The following is a 12602-nucleotide window of genomic DNA, read 5'->3' on the forward strand; positions in this document are numbered from 1 at the left end:
ACTCCTCTTATACATCTACCATCATAGACAGGGTCCATCCTGCACAAGAGTAGTCTTATTATAATATTAAGCTCTGTCACTCTGTAGGAAAGTAAGGACATCACAATAGTTTACTTTTTTATTTAAACATTATGAAACTCTGTAAGATCCTTCAATATTAGTATCAAGCAAGTTTCATATAAGACCAGGCCATAATATACAAAAATTGCTGGCAAGGTGAAGATATCATCCATCTGTGTAAGAACTGAAACACTGAAAGTAAATGATTTAATTTCATATTATTCTTGGACTTTTTTCTTCTCCAAGGCAATTAATGTATTGCAAGTAAGTATGGGAAAAATTTTAAGGTACATTTTTATGTACCTTAAAATTGTCAATGTCAATGACAAACTCATTTAGGTGTGTTTCTGTTCAAGTCATTGCACCAGCAATAGATCCTTGCACTCAAGAATTCATTTCTGTATATCAGAAAAATCCAGAAACTATTTTTTATGTTGAAAATCCAGAGCAGGCATGGAAATATTGCAAAATATATTCCTTGTTATTGGAAGTGTAAAGTGCTAGAGAGAAGAACTTAAGTATGAAAAGAAAAACCTTTCTTTTAATTCAGCACTCATGATTAAGTTATAAAGCATTTAAAATGTGTTAATCTAATCAACAACACCATAGATTTCTGGGATTGCTGAACTGGTGGGCAAAATAAATTATGCTTTGAGTCATACACAAAGAGAAAAAAGTCAGTATATTTTGGGATAATACTATAGTTGATTTAGCGACATCATATATATGCTTTTTTTTTTTACTTTGCAAGAGTAGTAGGAAATGAAAATTGAACGTATTTACAATTTGAAGTCAAATGTATCAGGACAAGAATGATTAAATGCCTTTTTTTTTTTTTTTTTTGGAAATAATGTATTTACAGAGTTTGACACAAAGAAAAATAGCTAAGATTCTACAACTCAGAAGAATTAAAAGATACTTCAGTAACACAAAATTGACTTTTAATGTACCAGTTCATTGTATCTTACAGAAAATGAAAACATTTTTTTTTTTTTTTTGGTAATACAGATTGATTCTTCTCCTCAAATTTATACTTGATGTCTATTAAATGCCTTTAAATATTGGTTTTCTTTTAATCAGGTGGCTTAATGACTTTTGTATTTTTCATCTCTTTCGTTGTACATCCATTGCCGCTCTGGCAGTAGTGAGCTATGATACAGTTAACTTCTTAACAAAACGATGTCAGTTATCCATTGATATTTCTTAATGCATTCTATGCTAAAAACTGATAAGTGATTCCCTTTTAATCCTCCCCTCCTTAGTGGTCAGCTACTCCATGAGACCACCATATTCTTTGGAGTACTAAAATCAAGAAACCCAGAATGGCTGCCAGCAACCAAATTGGAATCTCCTTTGAGTCTACTTCTAATTGCCAAAATAAAAAGTGACTATATTATTGCATAAAATAACACTTTAACAGGTACCGGCCCCCTTTCCATGAGAGAAAGTTTAAATTTACAAATGCCATATTTGGCTTAAAATTACTGTGATACAATATGGCAGTACTCATTTAAAGATGGCTTCCAGTGTTAATGTGAACAACTTATTTTCACTCTTATATTGTCTTTTTATTTGAATTGCTTCTTTTTGTTTGGGTTTTCCAATGCAGATGTCTCAGTGAAATGTGCAGATATACTTTGTTCCTTACACGGTCACCAGTGTTAATTATGGACAAATACATTAGAACAAGGGTTCCTAGCCCAGCCTCCCATCTAATCTCTTTGATACTCTTGGAATCTAAGTCTGAGGAGCGATTTCTGAATTAGCCAGTGTTGTACCAAACTTTCTGTTAGAAATTGTATTAGAATAACCTTTCTTTTTCAGACATGCTCAATGAGACATCTTGGGTAGTGAAGTAGGAAAATAGACATTTAGTGGAAAAACAGCAAAATGAGAACATTAAAAAGACTAATTCAAGTAGGAGTATAAAGGGCATGGAAATTCTGATCCTTTGAGCAAAATGAGAAGACAAAAATTCTGCTCAGCAGTATTCATTGTGTTAAGATTTTTTTGTTTTTTACACGAATGGAAAAATGATGTGTAATTGCCATAGATTTTAATCAGCTAACAGTCACTCCAGAGATTTTGATCAGCACCAATTCCTATACTAGTAAGTATTTAAAAGTTAAGAAATACTACTACATTTAACATTATAAAGGTAGAGTTCCGGACATAACTGAAAATTAGATGCTTGCTTCAATAGAAATTTGTTCTACTTGTATTTCCAACAAAATTATCAGAACATACATAATAACAGTTCAAGTATGGACTTCTTCCAGTGAGCTAGCCCCCATATTTGAGGTGTTAAAGTTGTTATTTGGGAGCAAGTCCCCTCTTTAAATAACATATCATCTTATCCTAGACCATTTAGGTATCTTCTTTAATTTAGAAGTGTAAGTTCTATTTATACCACCAGTGTTTGAGTTTAAACCTTACAAAATCTTTGGATTTATAGTTTTGTACAGTTTGCATATCAAACCTAACTTAAAAATGTGCATGCATAACATTGTCATCTTTTAATATTAAAGCATCTGAAAATTTTCAGGTATGTTTTTGATCAAAGAAAGGACCTACTTTTATTACAGTATTTTGTCTGAATAATATATGATTATAGTTATGGTTTCATGGACTTCCAATTGTTCTATACCTTCCACACACGTAACTCTATCTTTATAGAGTAAATTTATTAGAATTATTACAGAGCCTTAAATGCAACCACAATCCATTCAGGAAACAGATTTATTTACTCATGTTCATGGGAGGAAAATCTACATAAAAACATTCATGAAAGCATACCAGCTATGTCATACTTGGATTATTATAGTAAATCCCATTTATTAGAATTCATTGTGAAACAATGGGAAACCATGAAATGTAATTTGAATACAAATATTGGTCCCTGTGGGGTCTCAGCAGTCATAAAAATATAGGAAAACAGAGCTTTATTTAAGATTGGAGCTGCTAATGTGGAAAATTGTGTTTTGAAGCTGGACTTAACCATTTATTCAAAACCCTGAAGATTTTAGTGTAAACTCTTTGATGACAGCTTCAGCATTTAATTTAAGCCAGCAAGGATGACCAGCAAGGAAAGTGACATCATTAACCACATTTTCTATTTGGGATAAGGTTTAGAACTACACTGTTGACTTTTCCCCCCAAACACAGGCACTAGTTGGGTTTTCTAGTGTATATACAAATAGGAATAATAAGAATTTTGAAAGTTGGGTCTTTGTTTCTGCATTAGGGATTCCTTTTATAATGTAATTGATTTTCATATAATGTAAATATGGAATATTAAATAAGTTTAAAGTTATTTTTATAGGACAATAACATTTCATAGGCTAACAGAAAATCAAGCTGCTAAATTTTACAATTTTTCTGTCCAGCAGTTTATCTATATAACTGCCCTGAGTAGATGCTAAATGCTGCTTAGCAAATGGCCCTTAGAATTTAAATACAACTCAGTAAAGCTACTCAAAAGATAAAACAATTCCTCTCAGACATGTGTAATTTTAATTATAAGAAGGTAGAAGTCTTTCATTGGTTAAATATTATCTGCTTATTTATGTGTCATACTTCATATAAATGGGATTATTAAGGAGTTTTAACTGTGCTTGTTACTATGGATTGGAGTTCATATGAAATTTTTTTTTTTTTTGGTCAAAAAGGCAGGATTTTAAAGAGTAAAATATTCTGTCTATTGGAGACTTGAAATATTAACTTTTAGAAAGGTATAGATTGTTCCCTTGTGAAACTGAGTTTTGTATAACCTCTCAGTTTATGTAAAGAAGCCTGTATTTCAAATTTGTTGCTCTAATTTGTTTATTGTAGTGCATTTCAAAATTGTACAAATGTGTAAAGTTTGTGCTTGTAAAACCTGCTGCTCTGAGTAGCTTTACTTTCCTTAATTTAATCCTAGCAATTCTCAAGGTATTGCATGCCCCGTTCATGAAAGGATACTTTATTGGGATGATACAGCTTAAAGAGTTTGGCTCTAAGTCTCCTTACGTAGAGCTTCCCTTAAGTTTATATTAATTTATAATATATATTGAATGATAGTTTTACAAAAAACAAATCAATGAATTGATCTTTATGAAAATGACTCTTTACAGTAAGTAAAAAAGGGTTATCACAGTTTTGGTAACTTGCATGAGTTCATATTGGAAAAAAAAAACACCTTTCACATGTTCTTTATGACTTTAAAACTGATGTGCTCTAGGGGCACATTCAGTTGTATGCTCTGAAGCAGTAGACACCATACAGCTTATGCTTTTTATCTGGGAAACCCACGAAGCGCACTGCAGCCTCAGTAGGACTGCAGCGCCTTCTTGGCCTAGAGATAGGGTAGCGGACGCTGCCATCCGCCAACCAGCCCGCATCACAGCGGTCATATCCAAGAAGTTTCCAGGCAGCAAATATCTGGCCCACTTTGGCAATCTGAGCACCATCATTGAGACAAGCTTGTACCGCTTCATCATAGGTCAGTTTGGTGGGGTGGATCAGATAGTAAAAACGGCCTGTAGAGAGAAGGAGACAGAGTCAATGGGCTGGTCTTCAGTTAAGCCACACAGAGATAGAAGGAGCCAAAGACGGAAGTGTTTCTCAATGAAGGGGGATATAGAGCAATGTTTGTAAAGTTTTGGGAACATAGAAATGTCAATTAAATGTAGTGTCCCTAGGTCACTTCCATTAAATTAGTTTTTCCCTTGCCCCTTAATATGTGTCCAGACATGCCCCTTTTATAGCTTTAAAAAGAAAAGGGAAATGGCAGATACAGTTTCTGTTAGCTAATTAGTGACTAAAAGAGCCCTTCTGTGGCACTAGAGAAGACAGAATTCCATGTTAAAAGCAAGGGCTATTTAAATTCTAGCTGTAGCAACACTGAACCCCAGCACAAGTTTCTGGAGAGGCAAAATTTGAATGTGAAAGGATCAAAACACATTCCTGACATAAAAGTCCATTTAAAAAAAATCAAAAGCCCTCAAGTCCTTTTCATTACAGGTATCAATTAGACATTATTCTCATTCAAAGACTACGTATGAAAATGCATAAAATACAGGAAGTCACTTGCCACAGATAATACGTATTCAGAATGTAAACTTAGTCTGTGTTGGTTCACTAGCAAAGAAGACAAATTTGTTTAGTTTTTTCAACTTCCATTTGTTGAAACCCTGACACCTAACTATTTCTCAATTTCACTAGAAAGACAAATTAGTCTCGATCACTTATTGAACAGTGTTAATTACTGAGATTCCTTCAATATGTATTAAATATGTGTAAAATGTGTAAAATATGACTTCAACTGACTGAAAGTGATAAATACATACAGACTGAAGATTTTCTTATGCATCTTAGTTTTTGGTTGAATCTAATCAGCCTCTCTTACCTGATTAGAGATTGTAATATGATGTTCCCCTGCCCCTCATTAGATATAGGTTACTGAAGTATAAATTAATGCTTGCCAGTTCTTTCTAGACTGAGATGATGTGATTTGGAGAAAGGGTAGTGGCCACTGGAACATTAACCAGAGGTTAAGTACCATCACCTATACCAGAGTTCAGCAAACTATACTGGAACATTAACTAGAGGTTAAGTACAATCACCTATACCAGAGTTCAGCAAACTATAGCTCAGGGGTCAAAAACTGGCCTCCTACCTGTTTTTGTAAATGAAGTTTTATTGGAATACTGCCATCTCCATCTGGGTTTAGTATTTTGATGGCTGTTTTTGTGCTATAACATACACACTTACAATGAGCCGTTGCAGCAGACACCATATGGCCAGCAAAGCCAAAAATATTTATGATACGGCCCTTTATAGAAAAAGATTGTTGGCCAGACACAGTGGCTCACGTCTGTAATCCCAGCACTTTAGGAGGCCAAGGCTGGCTGATCATGTGAGGTCAGGAGTTGGAGACCAGCCTGGCCAACATAGTGAAACCCCATGTCTCCAAAAAAAAACAAAGCAAAACAAAACAAAACAAAAAAACAAACCACAAAGCCAAAAAACAAAAATTAGCTAGACGTGGTGGCACACACCATAGTCCTAGCTACTCAGGAGGCTGAGGAGGGAGAGTCACTTGGGAACCAGGGAGGTGGAGGTTGCAGTGAGCCCAGGTCATGCCACTGCACTCCAGCCTGGGTGACATACAGGGTGATACCTTGTCTTAAAAAAAAAAAGAAAAAGATTGTTGACCCTTGACCTATAATCTCTTTCTATTTTTCCCAAAGCATATCACCAGGGACCTAAAATATAAATGATGGGGCCAGGGCTTGCTTTGTAGGTGTGTGACCTGTGTCCTCACACAGGGCGCCACATGGAGAAGGGCTCTGCATTTAGTTTAATGCTCTGCTGTCACCATCTTAAAGTTTTTAACATTTTTGAACAAGGAGCTCCACATTTTCTTTCCTTGTTTGTTTGTTTATTTATTTATTTATTTATTTTTTTCTTTTAGAGATGGGGTCTCACTATGATGCCATGTCTGGTCTCAAACTCCTGGTCCCAAGCAGTCCCCTTGCCTTGGCCTCCCAAAGTGCTGGGATTACAGGCGTGAGCCACTGCACCCAGCCCACATTTTCATTTTACACTGGGCCACACAAATTATGTGGCTGGCTCTGAACAGAGCAAGAGAAGGGTTGAGAGGAGTATGAATAAAATGAATCAGTCATCAACACTGCTGCAACCTTTCCTTCTGCTTTCACCTTGAGAGATAGTTCTACTTTCTTTTTCTTGCTTATTCCCCACTTTGTCCTGAGTTCTGTTGATCATCTATGAATAAGTGTATATGTGATTGTGAGAGGGACAGCATGGGTAATAATGAAGGCACACTTACTTTGAGAGAACCATATCCTACGGAGGGCACACACTGGCAGCATCATCTTTGACAACAGGTAACAGACCTCAAACCACATAACAGTTTCAACTATTTCATATAAAAATGGGATGAAATAAAATGTAGGAGTACTGAGAATATGTACTTGTGCTTGACTTATGTGGATATTTAAAAATTATGACACTCAAGAACTTTTTATATCTTTTAAGACTAGAGCAAAACTTCAAAGCTTGTTTTTGTTTGTTTTTCTAAGAAGATAATATTAAAAGCCAAGTGTAGTGTTATAGTATGGAGTAGTCTCTGAGACAAGAAAGAAGGCAGTACAGTTATTATCTTACCATTGAAATTGGATGTAAAACAGAAAACATCATATCTGCTTTTATCTTTATCCCAAAATCCGTAGTTCCTGACTCCAGGCACCGTGTTCTGGCCCCCACAGGGCTCTCTGGGCTTTGTGATGGGATATTGCACAGAGCCGTCACTAAGCCAGCCGGCGTTGCACCAGTCCAGCCCGCCCCGCCAGGCGTCGTACAGCTGGTCGAAGGAGGCGATCACAGCATCCTGGTCCAGACACGCCTGCTGAGCCTCGTGAAAATTCAGATTGTAGCGCCCCAGTCGTGGAAAGTAAGGGAATACCACACCTGTGCAAAGGAGAAAGCAAGGAGTCATTAGAAGCCCCAAAACTAACAACTCTGAGCAAATCCCACCTAGCTGGTGAAAAACACAACAGACCCTCCGTCAGATGAGACAGTAGTTTTTCGTCAACTAGCAACTGTTTCTCATGATCCCTTTCCCCTTCAAGCAGCCTGTCAGTTCTGAGAATCTCATGATCAGCTTTTTTGTTTGATAGCTTCAGTGATTTACTGCTTTGGCTATGAATTCAACTCAAACCTTAAAATTCGCCTTTCTGAAGACATCTGTCCGCAGATTACAGTTTCCAAATAGCCCTCCCTGAGAACTTACCATTTACTGCCAGTTTCTAGCCCTATAATGGGTTACTACTGAGCTCCGTCACCCAGGGAAAAAGTCAGTATTGAACACTAAGAGTTGGTGGCAGATATAGAAATAGTCAGTGTTGAATACTAAGAGCGGAGGGGACGTAGTGCTCAAAGAGAAGGTATTTATCAAAATTCACAATGTTTTTCTTAGTAACTTTTCCTATATAATTAGTTATTAGTTTTATGTAGTCTTTTAAATGTATAAAGAAGCATATTAACAAATGATTCAAATGTAGATAAAAAACTCTTTTACATGGTCTTCTAATAACTTGCAGATAAGTAACCTTCACTTAGGGGGGATTCTTATTTGGAGAAACTTGAAAGCAAACTTGTCCAACCCATGGCCCATGAGCCACATGTGGCCCAGGACAGCTTTAAATGCAGCTCAACAAAAATTTATAAACTCTCTTAAAACATTAGTGTTAGTATATTTTATGTGTGGCCCAAGACAGTTCTTCTTCTTCCAATGTGGCCCAGGAAAGCCAAAATATTGGATACCCCTGCTAAAGTGGATTCCTTTGCATATCTAACAAGAACATAATTAAACAATCTTATTTCACATCAGACAGATCTGTACGGTGAGGCACGCTTCCATAGAAAGCATCATGATACTCTTATATGTTTACTTCTAATGTAGCCCTTAATGCTATTTTTTTCCTGCCCTTAAATAGCACGACTAAAATAAGGGCTTTAATTTAAAAGTATTTCCATTACTATTTTTCAACTTCCACATGTGTATATTGCAAACTGAAAGTAAGGGGTTTGAAACATTTTTATTATAAACAGGAAAAAAAAAACTTCTCTAAGCTTGTTGTATAAAAGGTAGGTACAGAATAGACATCCATTGATTGACTAATGCCAAATAATTAAGTTAAATATTTTGAGGACAAAAGTTCCTTAGCAAATGTGAACAGTGTGACTTAGCATTTGATTTTGCCTGGGAAGATGTATGGCTTTCCAAAACATTTCTTTTGGTCAAATACTTATGGGAGGTGACTGAGCTGTCTCACAAAACTCTGCCCAATTTCTTTAAAGCCTAAGGATTACCAAATAAGAAAGCAAAGTTACATCACTTGCTGAACTTTGAAAAGGACTACTGTGTCAGAGTATTTCTCCCATGGTTATTAAAAGATAACTAATTTAGAATCATTATTCAAGGGCTTGCCTTGAATTTTTGAATATAATTAGAAATAATTAGTATTTTAGCATGTGGAATGCAAACATTTGTCCCACTGACACAGTAATTTGGTGAGTTATAGCACATGTGCTATTTTACGAGACTGCAGATGCTATTCAAGATGAAGTACAAACTCACTAATAGCATAACCATATACAGGAAATATTTCTTTACTAAATTGTCCTAGAAGACACTACAAGAAGAAATTTCAATGGCCTTAAATCAAGTCACATCCACTGAAGGCCTCCGTAGGACATGTTTGTCCCTGTAGGGCAATCCAGCTGGCACCATCCATGAAAGGCAGAGATCCAAGAAGGCTTCCTGATCTCATTCTGCCTTCTCAGGTTCTTGGCTGAAGGATCTATAAGCTGAATCAGAGCCAAAAGGAAGGAGTAAAAGCCTCTCTTGGTTGCCACTAACTCCTGTGGTGATGGGGAGGGAAGGCCTGGACATGGTTCTATCTAAGGAGGGCTCTGTCCAGGCACTGAGCTGGGAACCCAGTAAGTGCTGGGAAAAAACTATTATGGTGCCCTGATCCTTCGTATCTTTTATCCTCTTTCCTCGGCAACCCTGGGAGTGCTGATGAAAAGGAAAATATTCAATTTATTCAGTAGACATTCCCTTTTTGGCTAGATCTTAAAGTGACAGAAAATCTCAAAGTGTCTGAACCTGAAGAGAGAAAGAAACCAGTGGGGTTGACTTCCATTTCCAAAATGGCTGAAGATGGTAATATTGGAGAATGCAGAATATTTTAATTTATATTAATTTTAAAGACCTGGAAAATCTTTCAGGTTTAAATTCACTGTAGTGTATTTTGGTAGACTCTCATAAATATCGGGAAATTTTTTTCTCTAGTAATTTGTCCTTGATTAACCACTGAGCATTACTTAGATATGATTGATTTAGTTCCACATCCAGTGCTATATATTTTTATTTGAATTGTTTTCAAATTTAACATAATTTCATACAATCATGTTTTAGAGTCAAAGTGAAACTTATGTTAAAATTTTAGTATTTTTCAATTGTAAGAATTGTCAACTAAGTGTTGTATCAGCTCAAAAGATTTACTTAACAAATGTGAATTACTGTTTGATATGCTGGAAATAACATATTCCAAGTAAATCATGGTAAAGCTCTATGCTTTACTCAAAGTTTGAAAACTTTCCCTATATTCTACAAATTTCACTACACATTTCAACAGCAAGATGTCTCTTACCAGCAGGACCATTTTTGGAACTTCATGATTGTTAGTATTCTATTTGTTTACTTGTTATACTTCTGGCTAGCTAAGATTTTAACATCCAATTGCAGCAACCTTCTTGGCTCTGTAGAAAAAATGTGCAATTCTTACAGCTGAATTATGGAGCAAATGGTTGCTTTTATCCAGTGTTGCAAAAATAAGAAAAGTTAAACTTTTATGGATGGGAAAGAAGGTGGTATGATTATCCAAGAAATAATTGACTAATTTATCCTTCATACTTATATGTCAAAATATAATCAAAAGGGACATGTAAAAGTTAAAGTAAGTTTTAATAATTATATAAAGTAAATATTTCTAGTAATAAAAAGGCAGAGACCATATAGCATAAATAATATTACCTTCCTTAGTGCCTGTCATAGTGCTTATCAGTGCTATGCACATATCTGAAATTGTATTTCTCTTTCTGATAGTTCTCAGACTATAATTTTGTATATTTAGCCCCATTTTCACCAATGGAAGATGAATACAATGGAAGTTTGGAAGCATAAGTGTCATGTTTTTCATATCATTATTTGTGTATTTATTGTTTGCTGCGCTCAGTTGAATTGCTGATTCTGTAGTCCAAGCTTCTCCCTCAATTCCTAGGGACACTCTTTTGTTATATCTGTATAAAGCTTGTTGCTTGTTGGGTGCTATTTCTAGGTAGGTAATTGGTGGCAATCAGAGGGCTCTGCCCTATCCAAGATTCTGTATGAAAATACTGTGTTTCCATATCTAATTCCAACTCAAATGGAGGTCAGTCTTTGTTAAGGATTTACAATTATTATTATTTTTTTTTTGTCAGTGTGATTATACGGACAGTTCTTAAACAACAACTGACAGCAAGGCACTGTGCTTGGTACTCTAGGACATAGGTATGGGTGTGGCCTCTTCCTACATTTGACAGGATATATATCTATATATATCTATATATATATGATTTGAACCCAAGACAGAATAAATATATGTAGTTTGGAGATATATATATATATATATATGGTTTGAATCCAAGGCAGAAAAAAAGCTTGCAATACAAATAGGAGCTATATAATTTAGGCATCATGAAGAATAATTTTTTTTCTAATTGGTAAAATTCCTTAGTGTAAATAGCATTTAAGCTGGTATTAAAGGACCAACACAATTAAAGATAATGTGCAATTACAGTTGGAAAAGCAGCTCAATCAAGGCATTTAACATGAGATGCTTCCCTGGCCCTTTGGTGCATGTTAGAAGACTGACAGGGAGCTTGAATACCACTGCCTGACTGGTAGATAGTCACATGTAAGAATGTAATTGATCATTAAAAAGGTTAAAAATGAGAATGAGAGCTAATAAATGATAACCAGAAGGCATGTCTTTTGCCATATGTGGTTCAGCACAGATTTCAAACTCTTACGCATAAAATCTGCTGCATCTTGAGCGTCTATCCCAGAATACGTGGAGATTGTCCTTAGCTTATGTTAAGTTTTCTCAAATTTTATTTTTATGGCTTTTATTTTATTGTTGTGGCTATCTTAATTTGTTGTAATTTTACTTTGAAATATCAATCCTCATCTTACTCTGAAGTATATTTAGATAAAATAATATCCCATCTGAGTTTTTCTTGAAAATTATTCTGTGGTAGTGGGAGTAAGAAAGCAAACTAAAATAAGATTGGCTATATCATGATACTTTTTGAAGCTGGATAATGATATATGGATTCATTATACTATTCCTTTTACTTTTCCAAATGTTTGAAATTAGGGACAATGAAAAGTTAAAAATTTTTATCCCACCCTGTCACCAATCTGAGACTTAATGCAGGCAAGCTGGAATGCTGTTGGTGGTATCTGTTGTTCACATATTTGCTTTGAGGAATTTCTCTCTCTTATCTATGGTGCCCTCTCTCCTGTTTTTCATGCTCTTTAGCTTTTGAAAGGCTTACCTTCATGGTCCAAATCAAGTATCTCTCTTTTTTTTTTTTTGTGACAGAGTCTCGCTCTGTCACCCAGGCTGGAGTGCAATGGCACGATCTCAACTCACCGTAACCTCCACCTCCTGGATTCAAGCGATTCTCCTGCCTCAGCCTCCAGAGTAGCTGGGATTACAGGCGTACACCACCATGCCAGGCTAATTTTTGTATTTTTAGTAGAGATGGGGTTTCACCATGTTGACCAGGCTGGTCACAAACTCCTGACTCCAAGAGATCCACCCACCTCAGCTTCCCAAAGTGCTGGGATTACAGGCATGAGCCACCGCGCCCAGCCAAGTGTCTCTTTCTTAAGAATGGTTTCCATGACTCCCACATTGCACGCA

General features: G+C 35.8%; 1 protein-coding gene across 7 annotated transcripts in view; it reads right to left on the reverse strand.

Moving 5' to 3' along the window:
- Nucleotides 1-983: 983 nt before the first annotated feature.
- The window catches only part of HAPLN1 (hyaluronan and proteoglycan link protein 1), an 83583-nt gene continuing 71964 nt past the window's right edge, over nt 984-12602 (reverse strand). For 6 of the 7 annotated variants that reach the window (XM_021939534.2, XM_021939529.2, XM_021939532.2 and 3 more), the window contains 2 exons: nt 7231-7533; nt 984-4577 (listed from right to left, as the gene is read on the reverse strand). In XM_021939534.2, the coding sequence (XP_021795226.1) occupies nt 4288-4577; nt 7231-7533 (593 nt within the window). In that variant the 3' untranslated portion in view covers nt 984-4287. Of the gene's footprint in view, nt 4578-6558; nt 7534-12602 lie in introns of those variants that run through there. The other variant, XM_021939535.1, reaches the window with a different exon arrangement.

Source organism: Papio anubis, chromosome 5, assembly GCF_008728515.1.
Source record: "Papio anubis isolate 15944 chromosome 5, Panubis1.0, whole genome shotgun sequence".
NCBI lineage: Eukaryota > Metazoa > Chordata > Mammalia > Primates > Cercopithecidae > Papio > Papio anubis.